A 23,211-nucleotide genomic window follows, 5' to 3' on the forward strand; every position below is an offset into this window, starting at 1 on the left:
TAATTCATGAAATGATACACAAGGTCTTTTTTATCTAACCAAAATGCTTAACTGGACTTATGAAACTTAAGTTGTTATCATTACTTACCTAATGACAATTTATCTGATAATAATTTATCAGGTAAGTATTATAACCATTTTAGACTTATTATTTAATTGTAACTGTTAACTGAACTTACTAATTAGAGGGGGAAAAGCTTTGAAACTAATAAAGATGCTTTATAATTAAAATTCGCTAATACACCAAACCAAAAAAGGTTTAAAGAGACAATTTGTTCTACTATTATTAAACTATAGCAACTCCTAACTAAAAACTGGAAGTACACTTACCTTCTGGAACAACAACTATGTTATTTGAGTGAAGATACCTAGAGGAAAAAAAGGGAAAAAATAGCTATTTTCATTCAATACTTCTGCTACATAATCACTTGTAAAATGCTTACTTAGTGATTGATCAAATATACAGGGACCAGAATTTCTTTCAAACCCTACTCTTAATGCATGACACAAAATATATGGTCGTCACAGATAATTAATAATACTTTGAGAATAATATTGTGTGATGGAATTGCAAATACTAAAACTATTTGCTGATTTAGTTGCCATTTTAAAATAAAAGCATGTACAGTAAATAAACTATTAGATATTTTTTCAACCTTGTAAAACAAATTACTAGTTTCTCTAGTACATTTTAAATTATTTTGGGTTTTCTAAAAAATCAATATTGTGTAAAGGAAAGTGCAACTTTTCGTTTCTAGAGGATAACTTTAAAAAATAATCAAATTGAAGATATTTCAAGCCAGCATGGAGAACCAAGAATGGAGAGATTAAATACTCATCATTTACAGAATTTGTAGAAATACTCAACTGTCAAGGAACAGAATTTATTTCACAGCAAAAGGAATTCTGTAAATAAAAAAACAAATTCTTTCGGGGTTGGGGGAGGGGGAAGTCTACCCGGCTGACAAGTCCAGGCAAGCCTAAGTAAATAACACTTTTCCCACTGAAGCGTCTTTAGCACCCTCTGGTGGAGGCTTCATGCAATCAGCAGCAACTCTTTCAGAGTAAAATTGCGACCAATGAAAATCATATAGTAAAAAGTTTAAACATTAAATTTGTATCATTTATTTTGAGACCAAAGAACTAGATTTTGATAAACTATTTTCAAACCTATTGTCTTATTTACTTTATCTTATAATCAATGTAGTACTTTTTAAATAGAATTTGTTCTTCTGTATTTCTAAGCCTAATGTCAAGTGTTAAAATAACAATGACATAGAATAGGAAAGGTACAAAGTTAATAAATTTAAGATTTTCCTATGCTGGATTAAATCAATTTGGTGTAGGTATTAACTGCTGGGCCTGATGAAATTTAAATAATTATACCATTCTATGATATATTTTATTCCTTGCTTTGTGTACATGAAATGATTCCATATTTTAAAATCAATATTCTTTAAACATTACTTTTAGGAAGGAATGCCTACTTTACCAAATTCTTTATGTCAAAAGACTATACACAAATACATATATATATATATATATATACACACACACATAAATAAATATACACACATAGACATAGACGTATGCACACATTTGCACCTGTTAAACAAAAGGCAGTGTCTAGATACCAAAATAAAGATAACTGATTTTTTAGTAATCCACAAAATAATTGCCTCAACTCGAATTCTACCCATAAAAAAGGACCCTAAAATGTCCAAGTCAAAATACAAACTAAAGTACTCATTAAAATTATCATTAAAATCAAAAGGTATATTTCAATACATTAAACTTATCTACACTATAGTAAAGAAGCAGTAATAGACAGTAGTATAGAATGTTCTCAATCCTGACTAAACGTTAGAATCACCAGTTGTCTTCAAAATGTAGGTGTCCACAGCCATCCCACACCAAGTGAAACATCAACTCAAGTTATTCTGACACGCGGCTGATGGAGAATCATCACTGCTAGAGCATATCAGAAAGCGTGCTCTGGAGCCAGGCCGCCTGTACTTTAACAGCCACGTGACTCAGGGAAAATGACTAAACTTCTCACTTTCTTATTCTACAGAAGTGGAGGATAACAGCACCAACAACACAGGGATGTTGTGAGGATTAAGTGAATCAGTAAGTGTAAAGCCCTTCGAACAGTCAGAGCTCCATGAATGCCACTGTTATTGTTATAATCATTACTGTTATCATGAGTCATTTGTAATCAAAGGCTTAGCAATTTTAAGCCACTTGTCTTTACTTAATTTTTATAATATCAGAGTAGCTAAAATGTTGGTGTTCAGCGTAACTGGTTTTCAGTAGAAGTTTCATTGTATTTCTACTCAAAGAATGCAGGAACTCTCATTCATTGCTGGTGGGAACGCAAGGTAGTACATCCACTTTGGAAAATAGTTTGGCAGTTTTTCATCGAAATGAAATATCGAATTTACTTAATAGTAATGTGCCCATGTCATTTCCTCTATATCACATCCTATGCAAAAATTAACTCAGAATGGATCAAAGACCTAAATGTAAGAGGTAAAACTATACAACTCAAATAAGAAAACAGGGGTAAATCTTCATGACATTGGATTAGAAACAGTTTCTCAGATATGATAATGAAACACAAGCAACCAAAGAAAAAATTATCAAGAAAGTGAAAGATAAACCACAGAATGGGGGAAACTATCTGCAAATCACCTATATAATAAGGGTCTATTACCCCAAATATAGAAAACATTCTTAGAACTAAACAATAAAAGACAAATAATTTTAAAATGGACAACAGATTTGAATAGACATTTCTCCAAAGAAAATAAACAAACGACCAATAAGCACATGAAAAGACATCATTAGTTATTAAAAAAATACAAAAGAAAACTACACAAGATACCAATTCACATCTACTAGGATAGCTATACCCAAAAGGACAGAAAACAACAAGTGCTGATGACAATGTGGAGAAATCTGAATCCTCCCACATTGTTGGTGGAACTGTAAAGTGGTGCAGCCTCTGTGGAAAACAGGGTGGCAGTTCATCAAAAGGTTAAACATAGGGTTACCACTGCAATATTCCATTCCTGGGTATAAACTCCAGAGAACTGAAAACATATGTTCATACACAAACTCCTACATAAACATTAACAGTTGTATTATTCAGCATAGCCAAAATGTGTAAATAACCCAAATGTCCATCAACTGAAGAATGGATAAACAAAATGTGGTGTATACACACGGTGGAATATTATTCAGTCATAAAAAAGGAATGAATTTGGAAACATTCTACAACATAGATGTCACACGCTGTGTTAAAGTAGCCAGGCATAAATGTTCACATATTGTAGGATTCCATTTATATCAAATGTCCAGAATAAGTACATTCATAGAAATAGAAAGTAGATTGTTGGTCACCAGGAAGTTACTAGGGATTGGGGAAGAGGGAATGACTGCTAATGGGTTTCTTTTGGAGTGATGAAAATGTTCTGGATTAGACAGCAGTAATGGTTGTTCCACCTTATGAATATTCCAAAATCACTGAATCATACACTTTAAAAGGGTGAATTTTATGGTAGGTAAGTTATATCTCAATTTAAAAAATGAAACATGCAATTACCATATGACTCAGCAATTGCACTCTTAGGCATTTATCTCAGAAAAATGAAAACTTATTCACATACACAAAAACCCAACAAAACCACGTACACAAATGTTCACAGCAGCTTTATTCATAATAGCTAAAAACAGGAAATAACCAATATGTCCTTCAACGGTTGAATGGACAAACAAACTCTATTACATCCGTATATGAAATATAACTCAGCAACAAAAAGGAACTATTGGTACATGCAACAACTTAAACAGATTTCAAGGGAATTATGCTGAATGAAGAAAAAGCCAGTCCTGAAAGGTTACATACTATATGATTTATATAACACAACAAGTTAAAACAACAAAATTACAGAGATGGAGAACAGAGTAGTAGTTGCCAGGATTTGGGAGACAAGGGGAGTGTGATTGTAAAAGGGGGAGTGTGATTATAAAAGGGTAGACTATGATGAAAACTGAGTAAGATCAATGGGTTGTAGCAACATCAACTTCCTGGTGGTGATCTTATACTATAGTTACGCAAGACATGAACACTGATGGACTCTCGAAGGGTACACAGGGATGCTTCTGTATTATTCCTTACAATTCATGTGAATCTACCATCATCTCAAGTAAAAAGCTTGATCTTTAAAAAACGAGAAATAAAGACTTTATTCAGGGAAATCTGAGAGACTAATATAGGAACTAATATAAAAGATACTTTTCTAACTTTTAAATTAACAATTTAAATGCAAAATTATAATAGTGCATTTTGCCAGTTATCAGTTTGGTCTCTCAGCTCCAAACCTACCAGCTATGCCATACTGGAGATGGACTCTGTGAAAACTTCTCCTTTGCCAACTGTTCTAATGTTAGGCCTAATGTTATCAAAAGAGGGTACTGGAGTGACTGTGCAAGATGATAGTAGGAGGACGGCACTCCCCTTCTGCATCCAGTCCCCTTTCAAATCTTTATTCAGCAAAGAGCCAAAGTCCAGTGGCACTCATCTCAGCAGCCCTTTTGAACAACCTTAAGCCACATGCTTAAAACTATGAACTCCCCGTGCAGAAGGCACTTTTGCAGCAGCTCTGGCTGTTACCCTCAGGCCACACTCTACCCATCCAACAATGTACTTCTATAAACAACTTCAACTGACCTCAAGCAACTGTCTTCCCACCCTGTGGCCATAGGTCTGCCTACATGAACAGTATGATCATGATAATAAAAATAATTAACACATTAAAATTATATTTCCTATTATTTCAAAACCTTAAAATTATCTCATTCTTGTTTAAAAAAAATGAATAAACAGACTCACAGTTCCACAAGGTTTGGGAGCTTCTGAGCAAGGTTTTCTGGCTGAAAATTAAAAACTCAGAATTAAATTTTATTTTTGAAAAATGTATAAACATTTCTAAATAGCTTAAACACACAAAAAACTACCTTTTTGAAGGGTGTAAAGTTTGGGAAAATAAGAAAATACTATGTGAGAAAATGTGAAAATACTATGTCAGTAGGTCTGGGTTAATGTTTACACAGACCATACTACAATTTAAATTTATATTTTGAACACTTAAAATCCATGTCCTTTGGAGAAACCAGACCTCATATTCCACGGTGACAGAAGAAATGAAACTGTTTCTAACAGACAGAGGGAATAACACCGTGTGATGCCAGAGCCAGCGATTCTGGAGTCATGCAATTGCAAAGCCAAAAAATACCACTGGCAACCCACAGAAGCTCGGGGAAAGGGACAGATTCTTCTTCAGAGCCACGAGAAGGAACCAGCCCTGCCAACACGCTGATTTTGAGCATCTAGCCTTCAGAACTGTGAGAGAATAAACTTCTGTTGTCTTAAGCCACCTAGCCCATGTAATTTATTACAGCAGCCCTAGGAAACTAATACCTACCCCCTACCTCACCAAAATCCCAAACTGTGCTCCTCAGAAGAAAGTAGTGGAAATCCTGAGGGGCCAGAAACCAAGACCTCACCTAGCTCAGGACAAACAGATTAGGCTGGAGAGCAGGTGGTCTACAGGGGTGGGTGTCACATAAGGCCCAGGTTCCAAGTTCACAGTAGGGGCGCGGTGCGGCAGGGACAGGAAACTGGCTATTGGGAGGAGAGGAAGCTCCCTTACGGATCTAAGTCCCTTGCAGAGTCACAGCCCTGAAGGACTGGCTATTCCATGAGAAGAATCCTAGAAAAATTCCACTCACAGATTGAAAGCAGACTGCTTTCTGCTGGAGGCACTGGGTAGCAGGAAAAGCCTGTTAATAACTGAAAGCCAGCCTGCATAGCTCACACAGACATATGCGTGCGCGCGCACACACACACACACACACACACATGCTGGGTTCAAATTTATACAAACACAAAGACAGGAGTTGTTAAAACTGAAGAAGCACACTGAATCAGGAGTCATTTTTTTTTATTCTACATTAAAAACATACTGTAGAGTAGGCTAGGTATCAGTTACAAAGAATGAAGAATCGCTTTTTAAAAGAAGTTAGGTTTGACTTGAGTCCTGAAAGACAAATACAAACTAGCAGAGTTTGCCATGGAGCGGGGAGGAGGACATCCCTGGTTAGCTTTCTAGGTACAAGAAGCAACACGTGAAAACGCAGAAGAGAGAGAGGGATGCTTGGGAAACTGCAGATAGAATCTATTCTGCTCTAACTCCCCAACAGTACTCATGATGAAATGTTGTAGTTTCAAAAATCCGTTATAAAAACAATTGTGTAAGTAGAAAAAAGTTTGGGGGAGTATAAAGTTTTGGGTTTGTAATAAGTAATTTTTCACACAGAAACTTAGAAACAGTGATTATCATTAAGAAAAGGACTAATGTTGTGATTTGCCATCTACTGTTGTATCATTTGAATTTTTAACAATGAGCATGTTATGTCTTCTATAATTAAAAAAATTAAGTTTTAAAATGTAATATAAAATGCACAGGATAAATTGCTACATAATTGAGTAATCAATTACATGCAATTGGGGTTCTAAATACTGAATAAGAAAAATGCCATTAGTTTGGTATTCCTGAGCCATAGGATATGAAAGTATATGATTTTGCAGAGAGTAGCAAGGAACAGATCACTGAGGGCTTATATAATATGCTAAGGAAAAACTTTTTAAAAAAATCTTGAATACAATGGAAATCCACTGGTCTATTTTAAACAAGGAAATGAAATTTTATTGGCATATTGATGTATTTAAATACTTAACAACAGTATCCCAAGCTACTGACATATATAATATCCTTGCCCTTTTATAATAACCAAATACCATTGAATATGAATATCGTTATGAAGTCACTGAAGCATTTATTGAGATGCCACTTTTGATAAAACCATTTTTAGTTTTCAAATGCTGAAAGCTGTGATTCCTTTTCCTCCATGTTTTCACATCAATATCTGCAATGAGGTCCTTCAAGACAAGTCTTTCCTCAAATATTGCTCTTGTATCTGTCCAAATCCCCAAAATGTTTCTTTTAGTAGCAGTATCTTCCTGAGTAAGAGGAATATACACTCCCACTTACGGGCATACTTACAAAGCATCCCAGGCAAACTAAAGCACTCTGGGGGAGAGGGGAGGTAAGAGGCTTAATAGCTTTTCTTCTAAAAAAGGAAAGACTTGTCCAGAAAAGAAATGCTTTTAGACTCTCTTTAGTTTTATCTGTTACAGTATCAATATATCTGGCCAACTAAAGGTCCCATGGTCACTCTTTCCAGATGCCTACTTGGCTCTCTCAGAAAGTATTACAATTTTTCCGTGACAAACTAGTTAGCTCTTTTGAGCTATTTAGCTATGCACACAATTAAGCACTAAATAATGTTTCGGCTGCCAATAGTGTGCCACTACCTCCTTATTAATGAGTAAGTACACTGTGTTTTAATTTAAAAATAAGCACATCAACCTTGAGAAGATTGCAGTTCATTACAACACTGGGTTTTTTTTAAAAAACACACGCTTGTTAGCACCTGCCCCCAAAGCCTGGCAAATCATCAGCTTGCTGCACAGGCTGTGGCTGACACCTACTGGTGTTCTATAATACCACGCTCTGCTTTCCGGCATCATATTTTAGCAACGTAACTAAATAATGTAAGAGAAACTTCAAACATTTTAATTTGTTTACTTCCATAGTTTATGTGAAGTGAGTACAAGTCTGGATAACGATATGTTAACACCAACATTTTTGTTACTCTGTGTGTAACTAAGCCCTAATGCGGGATTACAGATGCCACACAAACTAGTTTATCTTGATCCATAGAATTTAGTCTATTAAGTTTTCAAATGTTTTTAAATTTTAAAATCCTGATAGATGAAAGCAATAATATTAAAATGCCTTGCAAAACTGCTCTTTTTATTTCCTTCTTTTTCACAATTTTGACTTACAAAAATTTTAGTAAACAACCTGTACCTAAACTCCTTGAGTATTAATACTTCCTACTTAACTACTTGAAAATTGCTTTATGAATTAAGCCAAAATTCTCTTCATTATATTTCACACTATCACTTAAACAATTTTTCTTTACAAATAATGTAAAAGTAAACCTTAGCTAGCACAGTTAGTATAAAACTTGCCTCAAATCTTGAATCAATCATGCTCTCCTGTATCCTTTTACAGAAACTTTCAATTCCCTTAAATGGGGATATTTTAGAATTATGTATCTTGAAAGAAACATTTCAAATACTTTGCAAACAAATGTTCAATTGTGTTCTCTTGTAGTCACTCTGCACCACTTACTTTCTTTCCTTCTCCTCTGGGTACCTGGTAGGATTACATTTCTCTCTTCAAGCTGGACATAGCTATGCAACTTGCTTTGGCCAGTGGAAATACGTCAAAGTGGAGGCCTTAGAGAAACTGAGCACAAGAGGTCCGCAGTGACCTTTGTCAGTCTTTATCCCTGAGTAAAGATACTATGAACCGAAGTCCCCAAGAGACCTAACAGAGTAGTGCAGTGTGAGCTAGAAATCATTGTACTGTTACAAACCACTAGGATGCAGGGTTCAGCAAACCCTGCTGCATCCTACCTCTTAACAACATATTTCAAAGAAGTCACAAATTAAATGCAGAGTTCTTATAGCAATTATAAAAAGCAGAATGAAGTCAGACCTCTACCTCACACCATATACAAAAGTTAACTAAAAATTAACTAAAAATGGATCAATGACTTATATCTAAGAGCTAAAACCATAAAATTCATAGAAGAAAACATATGCGTAAATCTTCATGATCATAGATTTGGCAATGGATTCATAGATATGAAACCAAAAGCAGGAGCAACAATAGAAAAAAATAGGTAAATTGGACTCCTTCAAAATTAAAATTTTTTATGCATAAAAGGATATTTCAACAAAGACACTCAACTTCACTAGCATTAGGGAAATGTAAATCAAAAGCATAATGAGATACCACTTCAAAACCGTTAGGATGGCCATAGTTTTTGGAAAATGTAAAGTAACAAGTGTTGACCAGGATGTGGAGAAATTGGAACCCTTGTACAATGAGAGTGAAGAGAGAAATATGTAGAGAAATATGTACAGGATGATTCTCTTCTGTTGTTTAAAAAGGGAAAAAATATACAGTATATAATTATATAAATATAGCAAAGGAATGAAAAAGGACACAACCAAACTGCTAACACTGTTATTCCAAAGTACAGAACTGAATAAACAGAAATGAGATTCCTATTTTCCATATATTCTTCTATGTTGTTTGATATAAGGGCATCATTCCTGTATGTATCATTTTTACATGTATATATCATTGTAAAATTTTAGATCACTTTTGTATGTATAATATGAAAAGTTTATTCCTATTAGTATATAGAAAAGGTTTTCCCTCTGCTTTAGTTTTGATATGGGCTTTCACCAAGTTCTGAGCATCTGACATATAATCATCCTACAAATACAAACCACCGTGCGACACCAAGCAACTTGAAAGGAAAAAGGAAGGACAGAGGTCAGGCATTAGTGACTTCTCTTCTCGCCAAGAGGCTTCATATGATGAGGGGCAGGAAAGAAAGGAGAAGAGGAATGTTAAGAGAGGGCATTTAAACAAATAAAACAATGTTAATAAGAAATAATTAAACAATGTGGAAATGGAAATGGTTGGCAGGTTCCCAAGCTTCTTTTCGGGAAAAAAAAAAAAGGTCAATTAACTTTTAATATGTTTGAGTTTGAGATACTACATGCTTCCAATAATGTATTTTTTCCCTTTGGACAGTATTGTAGTTTCTTTTTTTTTTTTTTTTAGTATTGCAGTTTCTTAAAACTCAAACTTCACATACTAAATCTCTATATTGCTATACGAAATGTACTTTATCAGTAACACCAGCAACATTTAAAAGCCTGAAGTCACTGGTTTACAGCACTCTAGGGCAAGTACTATTTCACCTGCTTTCAAAACCTGTGCAGTAAGCCATTCCCTGAATATACTCACTAAAAGTAAGCTGTCTTATACTCGGTATAGTCAGAGAATGGGATGACTGCTACCATTCCCACCATCCCGATATCTGCATGGCATTTTAGTTTATAAAGCTCCTTGATACACATGCATCAAATGTTCCAGCTAAAAGAAAGCATTAAAATAAAATACATACACCTATCATTATAAACATATGCAACAATTTAATCTTCAATGAAAAAGGTGGCAAACTATGAACTTAAAAAGTATGCCATTATAGCAGTTAAAATTGTGTAGTAGATACTTAAATATTTTCATAAAGAGAAAACTGCAGCTGAGAAACTGCCACAAAACCAAAAGTTTATTGTAAATTTTAAAAGCAAAGGTCAATTTCTCTGAGCAAAGTCTACACCAGTGGACCATGACTGATAGTTAAGAAGTAATTCATTTACAGCTTTTTCTTTGTATGTCAAAAACAAGCACGAGAAAACCTGGGCAATAGTCCTTGATAAATTATTTCTTACACCACTTCTTCTCCAAAGGTGGGGAAAACACTAGATAAATACAGTTTCACCTCATGCAATGATGATTTTGCTAAAGGATTAATATAACTGTATATAGACTATTAAAGTTTGAAAAGTGAAAAATCTAATTTAAAAATCTAACTAGGCTTGCAAAATAACATATATACCAATATGCCAAACAGTAAAAATCAAAGGTATATTTCCACTTACTTTCAGACACAGCAAAGATAAACAAATTTTATAATGCCTTCTACCGATTGCAGGTATTTTACACACGTTAAATAAAATTTTCCAGGAAAACACTCCACATATAAAATGAAGCCAGAAAGGTACACTTTCAGATATTTAGCAAGTCCAATATAGAGAAGGGAATGAAGAATGGGTCCATTCACAAAGAAACAAGACATTATAAATCATCCAAATGAGTACGAACTAGAATTCAGTGTAAAACTCAAATGAAGCTAAGTGATAACCAAAAAAGGCCACATAAAGCAAATCCATTTAAAACAGAGACCAAATTTCACAGTAAATAGTGGGAATAAAAAGTTTTACAGGGACAGTTTCTTGAAAAAATTTGTTTTTTTAATCTATATGTAACAAAATTTAGGTTATAATGGTAACTATGTGCTTATTTTTAGAATATTAAAAAGTGAATCAAATGTTGGCTTTTTTTGGCAAAAATTTTTCCAACACATTGGATGACAGCTCAATTCAAAGTCATTTGATTTTCATAGTACAATTATAAAGAAGGTTTTCTGGTTTTTGGTTTGGGGTTTTTTTCAAAACACTCAAAAGCTACATCAAGCATCCTAATGCCTGTCTTAATATTTTAATCTTTAAATCATCCTCTCTTTAAATACCTCTAAATCATCCTTATTGGTCTTTCTCTTCTTTACTTTTTAACTGGTTTACTGGGTTTTGTTAACATCCATAAACCATCTAGGAATCCAACATACAAAGAAAGCACAGGCCCAGACAGATGCACAGGTTAAGTGAAGAGAGGCTTCTGAATGGGAACTAATTTTGTAAGTGGTACACTACTGAGTATTTTGCTTTCCTACACAACTCCTGCAACCTCATAACTGCAGGAACGTGGGTAGTGAATTCTCACCTAATGAGAATGCCCTTTATGTGTATTTTTATTACCTGTTTACACACAACAAGAGGTAATATATATCTTGATCTGAATATCTTAGCATATGAAAAATATATCTTGGTCAGGATCACATTATAAATGGCTTTTTTAAAAAAATGCAATATAATACTATACCAAGGTTGTAAGGGAGTTCCTTTTCATATAGAGTCTCTCCAAGTACTGTAGTCCCTCATCTTTCAGTAACTCCAATGGGAAATGCTGCAGATTCCTGTAATTTAAGAACAAATTCTTGTGCTTTTCCAGCCTTGCCACAGAGATCGTCTTACAAAGTTCGGATGCCATGACTGAAAATATCCCATCAGGCAAGCTGCGGCACTACATCTTCTTAAAATCCACTTGATTCATTTCTAAACAAAACAAAAGAACTTAAAATTATAATATTGCTAACAAATGCTGCCAAAGAAACCAGTTAGCATATACAGCTATCTGCATTCGAAAGAGAGAGTTATACATCAATTTCTCTATTTTTCTCTCATAACAACTATATTTTCACATATATTGAGGAGATTAAAATGAGTAATTATTTAATAAAAATACTCTCACTATTTAAGCAATATTTACTACTTAGTAGGAATAGTCCTATTTGAAAAAACAGTTCTTGAACTTGAGATATGAATTCCTATCTAAGAGAAGAGACCAGTTTCATAACATGCAACCAAAGGAAGAGCTTAAAAATCAGACACAATAAACCCATTTCCTTCTTGAACTACTTCATCTTGTCTTTCGCTTAAGATATTTCAAAAATATTTAAATACACATAAAATATAACTAGATCACTTACAACTTCATTTCCTTCACTTCTTACTTTCTAAATATTGTCCTATATTCTAATATTTTCTTTCTTTCTTCTTAGCTCTGCAGATGATCAGAAGTGAAATGAAACAGGCCTGGGAATATATAGTTTTACTTTATTCTTTCAGAGAAAGAAATACTATACCAGGAAATTAGAATCCTGTTCTTTTCTACTACAATCTCCCTTGGCCTTAGTTGCCTAACATACAAAATGGAGACAGAAGGGTCAGAACCCAGAACAGATTAACTTCCCTTCTAGCTCTGAATTGACAAGGATATGAAGAGAAATAACACTGGTCATCTTATCCACTAGGCACAGGGCAGAAACTAACTTCACAATCACTTGCCGTAAGAAGAAACAAACACTGAGCTTCCATAATTTGTCCAAGGTCAAACAGCTCAAAAGGGAACAAGGATTTTTTTCTTGAGCTGGGGAAGGGTGCCCAGTGGATTTCAAAGCCTGAGGTCTTTACATACAGTCTCACAGGGTCCCACAGGATACTAAGGAAATGCTGAAACACTAAAAAGAAGTTCAGCTTTGTTTAAAGATTCTACTCTGTTTTTTCTGGGCACCCGTTCTCAAACTCTCCAAAGGAACGTACCTTTCAAAGAAAACTGTTTTTCTTAAGAAAAACTATTTTCCCTGGCAATTAACACCAAGTTAGTGCAAAATGTAGCAACATAAGCTTTCAATAACCAGTTTTGTAACTTTTTGGTTATTTTCTGTTATTTCCAAACTCTAATTCCTAGTAAGAAAGCACCTGCCATTTTATACAAAAGGGCAGAGAGTATGGAATATTCAATAATATTCCAATGCATCATGAGTCCAATACCTTCCCATATTTATTCTACCTACTTACCTATTTTTATGAGACATTATTATGTGGCTCTGAACAAGATATTCAATCTTTCTACAACTTAATTCTCTCTCTGTAAAGCAAGGTGAAATAGACTAGAAATATTGATGATGCTATGTGGAAAGGGAGGCTTTCTGGGTAATTTGATTATTCACTTAAGTGGTAAACTGGAAGCAGTTTAGATGTCTCACAAGTATCTCAAACTTAACACATTCAAAAGAGAGCTTTTGATTTTCATTACCAATCCAAATCTTCCGCACCCTTTCCAGCCACCCAGAAAGCCGGAAGTCATGAATGATTCCATCCAGTCATTCATCCACCCCTCTAACAATCTATCACAAGCACTATAGTTGCCGTCTCCAAAATATACCTCAAATCTATCCATATCTCTCCATCTGCCAAGACGAAAGCCACTGTCATCTCCTGCCTGGCCATCTGTATTACTGCTCTCTCTGTGTCATTCTAGTCACTTTGCAATACATTAATCACTTAGCGGGGAACCTTTATAAAAAGTGAATCCAATTATGTCTCCCTCTCTTTCTCAGGTAAACTGGCTTCCTAGTCACATGCATTCCAAATAAACCCCTCAAAACTTTATTTAGAAAAGCAAACCTACAAGTCTTGAAGGCTCTGGTCCCAACCACCTCTCCAGCCTGGCAGCACCATCTCTGGCTTCTCACCAAACTCCTGGACTTTTCGAGTGCTTGAAAGTACCAAACTCTTCACACCCCTTGCTGCTCTCGTCTTAGCCTTAAAAGCACTGTCCCAACACTCTTCAGGTTTCAATGGAAAAATCTCTTCCTTGTCCCAAACTAAAGTATTCTCTCTTACTCTTTCTTCGTAGGACTCTCTCAATTTGTAATCTACATATTTATTGGTGTATGTGTTTATTGTCAATCTGGCCAAGAGACTGCACTGTAAGCTCCTGAGGGCAGAGAGCTTTGATGTTTTCTTCACTCTTGTATACCTGTCTCTAGATCAGTATCTAGCACAAAGCAGGCCCTCAAACAGCTGATGAAAGGGTGAAAGTAGGGCATGTCAGTAATATTGTAAGGTGCTTTTTTTTATTCTCTGATCTAAGGTTGACTTGTAGATACTATATACTGAGTGCTTGCTATGTGCCACAAAGATTTCTAATCCTTAAAACTCTGCATGGCAACAGACATTATTTAGCCCATTTTATAGATGAGGAAGCTGAGTTTCTCGGGGGATAACTTGCCAGAATTCCAACCCAGGTGGACTGGCTCCAAAGCCTGTACACTGCTCTACAATGTGGCCTTTCTTGAACGTCAACTTCCTATTATTAAGTGGTAGGCAAAGCTTATATAAATCTAAGACTACAAAGCAAAACCCACACTCACTGATGGAAGATCCAATAAGAAAATACAGTATAACCTGGTAAGTTTCCTTCTAATCCTGCTGAATCCTGATGTGTGGGACTGGCTGCCTTTAAAACGTCATTACACCCTGTTAAAATGCATCTTGCTAGGAAGGCAGTTCGGGAGATAAAACCTACACAAATGAAAACTAAAAGCTGCCAATAATAAATAATGGCAATGGTTTTCTAATATGCATTCTTAAGCAACACACAGCCTTTATCAGGATCATCTTCTTACATATATTTCCTTCACTGCCTCTTAACTATAGTTAAGAGCAAATAGGACACTTAATATTAGCTGTATACAACTGCACCTCCACAATAGTTTTCTCACAGGTAAACACCAATCCACTTTATTATTATTTAAAGCAAATAAACCTTTCCATCTTAAGAAAATTCCACACATTTTTAAGCAGATGTGTTTTAAAGGAAAGGAGTCCCTTAGGTTGACTTCCGTACTTAATTCAGTAGAATACCCACTCCAATTTCCTAATATTGGCGATTAGAGAATTAAAAACTGTACATTAAAAGCATTTGTAAAGATTATTTTCTCAGTACTAAAAAGGTTGGCAGCAGTCTTAGGCAAAACACAGCCCGAGTTAACCAAACACTAAGGTCGTTAGAGTCTGGAAGCAGTGAGCCCAATGGCAAGGATTTCACAGACCCCGTATTGGGATTCTCCGGCCACGGAGGGCGAGGAGGGCGAGGAGGGCGAGGAGGGCGAGGTGGGCCCGGCCGCTGTGGCGACCCGAGGCCCGGACGGGCCCGCTCGGGCAGGGGTCCACTCGCCGCAGGCCGGACGCTTTTGCCAGATCCGGTCTGGGGACCGGGCCCGGGCCAGAGCGCCCTGCTAAGTGAGCCACCCGACGAGGCGAAGTGCCACACTCACCTCGGCGCCGGCAGAGCCAGCGCTCCCGGGCGCAGGGACGCTGGACGGCAAGCCGAGGCTCGGCGAACGGGGCGGGGCGCCGGGCGGGGGATGGGGAGGGGCGCGGGCGACGAGGGGCGGAGCGGGGCGGAACCCTCACTTGAGGGAGTTGGGGGAGAAAGGAGCCGAGGAGAGGAAGACCGAACCTCGCGATAATGTGCCTCTGTTCTCGCGGTTTTACGATAGGTCGGATGAGATGTTCGTTTTCCAAGAGACGTGCCTATTGGCCAAGAATGAGGCTTCGCCGCGACTGGCCCCGCCTTACGCTCAGCTCTTGCTTCCGGCTCCGACTTTGGAGTTTGTTGTGTAGAGTGGCTTTTTGCTTAAGAGTTTTGAGGCGGAAATTTAGCAGGCTCCAGCCTCAGAGACCTCCAGTAACTGATCTGTTCTTTCATTCATTTGTTCGCCGATGCACTCGTCCGCTCATTCAGTGCATACGTTGAGGAGTTACAACAATAGCTCCCAGTCACTTACTGTGTACCATGCAGCGTTCTAAGAGCTGTGCATAGATGATCTCGCTTAACCCTCACAGAAATCCTATGACACAGGTACTACTACTATTATACTCTTTTGACGGATGAAAAACTGAGGTCCGGTGGGTTTATGTAATATACCAAGGTTAGTTATCAGATAGGTTAGTTATCAAGCACGATGTAAAAGCGGTCGCTGTGCTCTGGCAGGTTAGGTCCAAACGTGAGGCGGTACCCTAGTCTGTTGACATGCGGGGAGGTCTGCTGTGAGCAACGAGCGTTAAAAGGACAATAACAAGTTAATAAGTTAAATACTCTGTCAGCTCCTGGCATGACTAAGCCGTCAATAAACCTTTCTTCAAGACCAAAATTCCTATGTCAGCAGAAAGAGTCATCAAAGAAAGACATCTTTATGTTAAAAAAAAATCCAAGTATTGCTAGGGAACAGCATATATATTACATATATAATGCTTTGTTAATGTGACAACTTTTCTTCTGAAATGAAGTTTAAAAAAAAATTCCTCGTGAAACTGCTGTTTATTGCTCTTTGAAAAACTTGATGTTGATTAAGCCAGGGGTTCATTGTCACGCAACCTTTATAGGTCTATGTTGGTTATTTAATTACTGTTAGAGATAAATAACCTAGAAAGCAGAGTTATATTAAATAAAAATAACACCCCAAAACAAGGTATGAGTTATAATAGAATACTTGCCAATTATCCAGTAACCCTGGTCTTCAGAAGTTACTGAAGTATATGGCATGATGTATGTCATGTACTTCTAAGACCTTTTATACAGGTTTCTAAATACTTAAAATTTTGTGGTACTCAGAACTTTTTTGCTAGACTTAAAATGAGGAAACCTACAGTTTGTGTAAAAACAAAAATCATTACGGTATTAAAGATCAACACAAATAATACGATTTGCTCCTAAGGATTAACAATAGACAGGACAATTTCTTTAAAAGTAATCAATGTTAGCCTCTTAGTTTTCCTTTCTTAAAAAAGGAAATACTTCAATGTATTAATTTAACGTCCGATATTTGATCATGAAAAATAAATCATCTTAAAATAACTTCTGCCTTCTAAAATTGACACAAAAGTAGCCATGTGATTCTTTGTATTAGTGTATTACCTAACGACCACTCTCCTCTCAATTTGTCTAGCATTACTTTCATATTTTTCCTCACTCAGAGCAAAGGGGGAAAGTCCTCTGGTTTAAATTAGCGATTGGCAATCTTTGGCAAACTTTAACATCAACAGTCAGCGATACCACTTTAAGAAAATTCCAAGGAAAGGACAACCCCATTTTAAAATTCCCACCTCTGGCTCCCAAGGATTGGGTTGCAAACTTCGACAAAATCCTCTTCTCCACTCCTTATTGGTGCATGCTCTATCATTCTTTCTCCCTGGAATTCTGTGAGGTACCAGGTTGCTTTACGGGAAAAGGCTGATCCAATTTAGTCTGGAACTGCTCCACTTTCGCTTTTTCATGGTCATCAGTCGGTACAAAGAATCACCAAACCGATACAGCGTGGACCAAACTGGCAAATCAGGCTGCGGAGACAACTGTGTAATTCCATGGAAAAAGAAACGGACCACCTCTCAAGCACGCAGGGTAATTGACAAAAGGATTTTACGACACAGTGAGAGATGTGAGAGTGACTTTTCTGATTTTTTGCTAGTTTTGAAGGAGTAAGTGTCAAAGGAAAAGCAGACAAAATTCAAGCATAATATGAGTGGCAGGAAGACAGATTTTCAGAGGGTGTTTTTCTCTTTAGGAAGAACATTATTCCCAGATTAGCAGTGGATTTTTGAATGGTAAAGAGAACACACTTATAAGATTAATTATAGATTATTTTATACTCCAAGAAGCTGTGGTTTGTTGTTGCTTTAATATGGTTTTAAAGGAACACTTAGTATGTTATTGTAATTATCAAGTGAAATGGATTTTTATGTGTATTATCATACCTAGCATAATTGACTAAACCATCTATTAAAAGATATAATGGAAAATTAGTATCACCTTTAGCCCCATGTTTTGTGTATATTTATAAATTCAGAGATCCAGGGACAGATCTGCTAATGACCAAGGGCAACACAATATTGGTATACAAAACAATCAGTAAGTAATGAATGTAAGGATAAATTCTCAAAAAATGAATTCCAGCATTTCTATTTTCAAAAATGATATTTTCACTAAAACTAAAATATAAGTTTAGGAAAATACTGACAAATGAGAATAATGTATTTTAAAACTTACATTTGAAATAGCAACATTGATTAAGGGTCAAAGTCCAATATGTAATTCCAAAATATAGCATCTTAAAGATTCTTCAAATGTTAATTCAACTAATAAATATAATACTTAATGGCACGTCTGTACCTCTACAAGGCTTAACAGTAGGTATGCAATAAATATTTCTTGAGGATTCTCTGTTGATCCATATATGGGGATATAAAAAAATAAAACAGTCTCTGAAGAAGTTCATACTCTAGCTAGAAGAATGAGACTCAAAAGATTTCAATGAAAACCTCTGGATGGTTTTTGGTGCATAGATGACTGTTATAGACCATAGGTGCTTCAGGTACTCAGATCAGCATGGCAGGAACATTCAAGGAGAGTCTCATAAGGTTAAGATCCATTCTGGGCTTGAGCAATGGGCAGAATTTTTGCAGGTAGAAAATAAGGAAACCGCATCCCAGGGTAGTGGGTGAGTTGTTAGCAAATATGTGCGACTAAAGAATAATTAGCTCTCACATAGCAAAGGTTCATTTGGTGACCTTGGTTTAAAAAAAAAAAAAAGCATGAAAAGTTAGAGAAGAGTCAGAATTCCCAGAATTATGGAGTTTGTTCCTAGGTTTTAAAAGTAATATTTGAAAAGGATAAAGCTGACATTGCAACTTAAGATAACTCCAAGGAAAAGACTGGAAGCTAAGGGTCTAAATGCTGTAAGTAATGGAGTGCATGTTAGTAGCAGCCTCTACCAACTACATTTTTATCCAAATACCTTCACATGGTTGAATAGCATAAATCTTGATGCATTTCTTTCTATTCTTCTAAAGCATTGAGCTTATTTTTTTTGTGCAGCACTACAGATATAAATTTTATTAGATGTGACGATAGTGCAATAAAATAGTAAAAGTGATTGTTGTTTACATTGCATCGGTTCTTGCTTCTTTTCCCTCAGAATTTAAGTGTGTTTCTTAGTTGTATTTAACTGAACTGAAGAAATTTCAACAACAACAAAAAAGCTGTGACTGAAGAACGCCATGGGGGGAAAGGGTATAGATCAGTGGTTGAGCACGTGCTTAGCACACGTGAGGTCCTGGGTTCAATCCTCAGTACCTCCATTTTAAAAAATATAAATATAAGTAAACCTAATTACCTCCCCCCGAAAAATTTTAAGAAAGGAAACAACAGCATGTGGAGATGAGAGATATTCTTTCTGAGACTATAGGCTTTCATCTGACTTGTTTCTCTGAAACAAAACTCAATTCCATACACTCAGTGATCTGCTACCATGTATCAGGTACTATCCTCAATATTGGGCAAACAGAGCTGAATCAAGAACCATCTCTTCCCAAAAAAGCAAGTGTTTCAGGGATACGAGCAGAGTGTTTGTTTGCCCTGCTTCAAAACTTGCTTCAAAGAATCTGAAGGTCACCTATCCTAAATTCTTGATAAGTGATTTTTAATCAGATAGATGGAAAAGGAGGCTATCTCTAGCTGTGGAAAAGAATCCAGAGACCAGGGCCCCTGATGACAAACATGGCAGCCTGCAGCGCTCACCAGATATTCCATTTACTGCCCTGGATACCCAGCTAATTTTGCAGTTAGGGAGCAGAAGAAATGTTAGCGGACGTGAGGTGTGTCACCTATGGGCAGTGTTAGTGAAAAGTCCATCCACAGTTGTTCAGTCTCTGTTAGTCAACTGTGACTCCTGTTGATGTACAGTTAAACCTTGGTCCACCTGAGTCTCTGAAAGACTGTGAATCAGACATTCCCACTCCCCACCCCCATCTCTAGCTCCTACTCCTAAACTAGGTGGGCGTATAGCATCTAAGAGTTAGTATTTTACCTCATCATAGCCTATCTGATCCCAACTATCTCAACTGTTAACTGCTTTTCCCCTGGGGATATTGGCATTTCATTTAAGTTTTTTTAAGTTTTTTTAATTTAAAAAAAATGCCCTAATCAACTGAGTTTCATATATCATGTAGATGAGATATTTGGGGGGAAATCACACTATGAAGATGGTTTAGTTGTTCAACCAGTAACATTTATTGAGGCCTATTAGTGCCGGACACTAATGCCATGTGACCTATTTATTTGTAGGGCCAGAATATTAACTTAAGATTGGTTTTCAAAATTTTGGGGGCCTCTGCCACATTGTTCTTGGGAATCAGAGCTGTCTTATCTTATAAAAGTCTTGTAGTTATAAGATGTATAAAAGCCAGAATTACATCTCAAACTGCATTGTGGTTTCATAGCTATTTTTCGACAGCTTTAGAGAGGTATAATTTACATGCTATAAAATTCACTCATTTTAAGCATACAACTCATTGATTTTTTAAGAAAGTGTACAGAGTTGTATAACTGTCACCACATTCCAATTTTAGAAAATGTCCATCACTGTAAAAGGATACCATGTGCCATTTATAAGCACTCTCAGCCTGGGAAATCGATAATAAATTTTCTGTCTCTGTAGATTTGCCTTTTCTGGACATTTAATATAAGTGGAAACATACAATATATGGTATTTTGCATCTGGCTTTCACTTAGCACAATGTTTTTCAGGTTTATCCATGTTATAGTGTGTGTTAGTACTTCATTCCTCTTTTTTGAAGTACAGTTGATTTAGAATATTATTAATTTCAGGCATACAACATAATGATTCAGTATTTTGATAAATTGTTCTACACTTAAAGTTATTATAAAGGAATGGGTATATTTCTCTGTGCTTATTTTATACATAGTAGTTTGTATCTCTTAATTTCCTACCCCTATCTCACCCCTCCCCACTTCCCCCTCTCCACTGGTAACCACTAGTTTGTTTTCCATATCTGTGAGTCTGTTTCTGTTTTGTTATAGTCATTTGATTCTTTTAATTTTTAGATTCCACATGTAAGTGATGACATACAGTATTTGTCTTTCTCTGTCTGACTTATTTCACTAGCATAGTACCCTCTAGGTCCATCCATGTTATTGCAAATGGCAGAATTTCATTATTTTTATGGCTGAGTAATACTCCACTGTGTATATATACCACATATTCTTCATCTGTTCATCTGCTGATGGTTGCTTCTAAATCTTGGCTATTGTAAATATTGCTGCTATGAACAATAGGTGCACATATCTTTTGTTTTATTTTCTTTCAATATGTAAGAGTGGGATTGCTAGATCATATGGTAGTTCTATTTTTAGTGTTTTAGAGGATCTCCATACCATTCTTCATCATTGCTGCACAAATTTATATTCTCACCAACATTGTACAAGGGTTCCTTTTTCTCTGCATCCTTGCCAACATTTATTATTTGTGGTCTTTTTTGATGATAGCCATTCTGACATGTGAGGTAATATCTCATTGTGGATTTGATTTGCATTTCTCTGATAATTACCAACGTTGAGCATCTTTTCTTGTGTCTGTTGGCCATCTGGTATCTTCTTTGGAAAAATGTCTATTCAGGTCTTCTGCCTATTTCTTAGTTCAGTTGTTTGGGGTTTTTTGATACTGAGTATGAGCTAATTATATATTTTGGGTATTAACCAGTTATTGATCATATAATTTGCAAATATTTTCTCCCATTCAGTAGGTTGTTTTCGTTTTGTCAGTGGTTTTCTTTGCTGTGCAAAAGCTTTTAAGTTTAATCAGGCCCCATTTATTTATTTTTATTTTTATTTCTTTTACCTGGGGAGACAGATCCAAAAAATATTGCTATGATTTATGTCAAAGAGTGTTCTGCCTATGTTCTCTTTTAGGAGTTTTATGGTTTCTGGTCTTATATTTAGGTCTTCAATCCATTATAAGTTTAGTTTTGTGTATGGTGTGAGGAAATGTTCTAATCTCATTCTTTTACAAGTAACTGTCCAGTTTTCCCAGTACCACTTATTGAAGAGACTGTCTTTTCTCCACTGTATATTCTTGTCTCCTTAGTTGTAGATTAATTGACCATAGAGTGTGGGTTTATTTCTGGGCTCCCTATTTTGTCCTGTTAATCTATGTCTCTGTTTTTGTGCCAGTGCCGTGCTATTTTGATTACTGTAGTTTTGTAGTAGTCTGAAGTGTGATACCTCCACCTTCATTCTTTTTTTTTCTCAAGATTGCTTTGACAGTTCAGGGTATTTTGTGGTTCCATGTGAAGTTTAAGCTTATTTGTTCTAGTTCTGTGAAAAATTTCATGGCTATTTTGTTAGGGATTACATTAAATATGGAGATTGGTTTGGGTAGTATGGACATTTTAACAATATTAATCCTTGGAATCCAGGAGCACAGGGTATCTTTCCATTTCATTGTATCATGTTTAAATTCTTTCATCAATGTTTTATAGTTTTCAGGATTTAAATTTTTCACCTCTTTGGTTAAGTTTATTCCTAGGTATTTTGTTCTTTTTGATGTGACTGTAAATGGGATGTTTTTTTTTGCTTTCTCTTTCTGATATTTCATTATTTTCATTAGAAAAGCAACAGATTTCATTTATGAATTATGTATCCTGCAACTCTGCTGAATTCCTTTATTAGTTCTAATAGTTTTTTGGTGGAGACTTTAGTTTTCTGTATATAGTATCATGTCATCTGCAAATAGTGACAGTTTTACTTCTTCCCTTCCAATTTAGAGGCCTTTTATTTCTTTTTCCTCTCTGACTACTGTGCCTAGGACTTCCAATACTATGTTAAGTAGAAGAGGTATGAGTGGGCATCTTTGTCTTGTTCCTGATTTTAGAGGAAAGGCTTTTAGCTCTTCACCAGTGAGTACAATGTTAGCTATGAGTTTGTCATATATGACCTTTATTTTGTTGAGATCATGTTCCCCCATAACAGCCTTTTTTTTTTCCCTGTGGTGGGGGGGGGTTATTTATTTATCTTTAGAGGAGGTACTGGGGATTGAACCCAGGAC

General features: G+C 36.0%; 2 protein-coding genes across 5 annotated transcripts in view; one reads left to right on the forward strand and one right to left on the reverse strand.

Moving 5' to 3' along the window:
- LRRC28 (leucine rich repeat containing 28) overlaps positions 1 to 15,693 on the reverse strand; it is a 102,454-nt gene extending 86,761 nt beyond the window's left edge. For both annotated transcript variants that reach the window (XM_015245477.3, XM_031691879.2), the window contains exons 1-4: positions 15,586 to 15,693; positions 11,784 to 12,016; positions 4,898 to 4,938; positions 331 to 368 (exon numbers count right to left, since the gene is read on the reverse strand). In XM_015245477.3, the coding sequence (XP_015100963.1) occupies positions 331 to 368; positions 4,898 to 4,938; positions 11,784 to 11,951 (247 nt within the window). In that variant the 5' untranslated portion in view covers positions 11,952 to 12,016; positions 15,586 to 15,693. The remainder of the gene's footprint in view (positions 1 to 330; positions 369 to 4,897; positions 4,939 to 11,783; positions 12,017 to 15,585) is intronic.
- Positions 15,694 to 15,890: 197 nt separating this feature from the next.
- The window catches only part of TTC23 (tetratricopeptide repeat domain 23), an 81,026-nt gene continuing 73,705 nt past the window's right edge, over positions 15,891 to 23,211 (forward strand). Inside the window, exons 1-2 of one of the 3 annotated variants that reach the window (XM_015245476.3) lie at positions 15,891 to 16,172; positions 17,597 to 17,711. In XM_015245476.3, coding sequence (XP_015100962.2) covers positions 16,134 to 16,172; positions 17,597 to 17,711 — 154 coding nt within the window. In that variant the 5' untranslated portion in view covers positions 15,891 to 16,133. Of the gene's footprint in view, positions 16,173 to 17,524; positions 17,749 to 23,211 lie in introns of those variants that run through there. The other 2 variants (XM_072950704.1, XM_006211505.4) reach the window with 2 other exon arrangements.

This window comes from Vicugna pacos, chromosome 27 (genome assembly GCF_048564905.1).
Source record: "Vicugna pacos chromosome 27, VicPac4, whole genome shotgun sequence".
Classification (NCBI taxonomy): Eukaryota; Metazoa; Chordata; class Mammalia; order Artiodactyla; family Camelidae; genus Vicugna; species Vicugna pacos.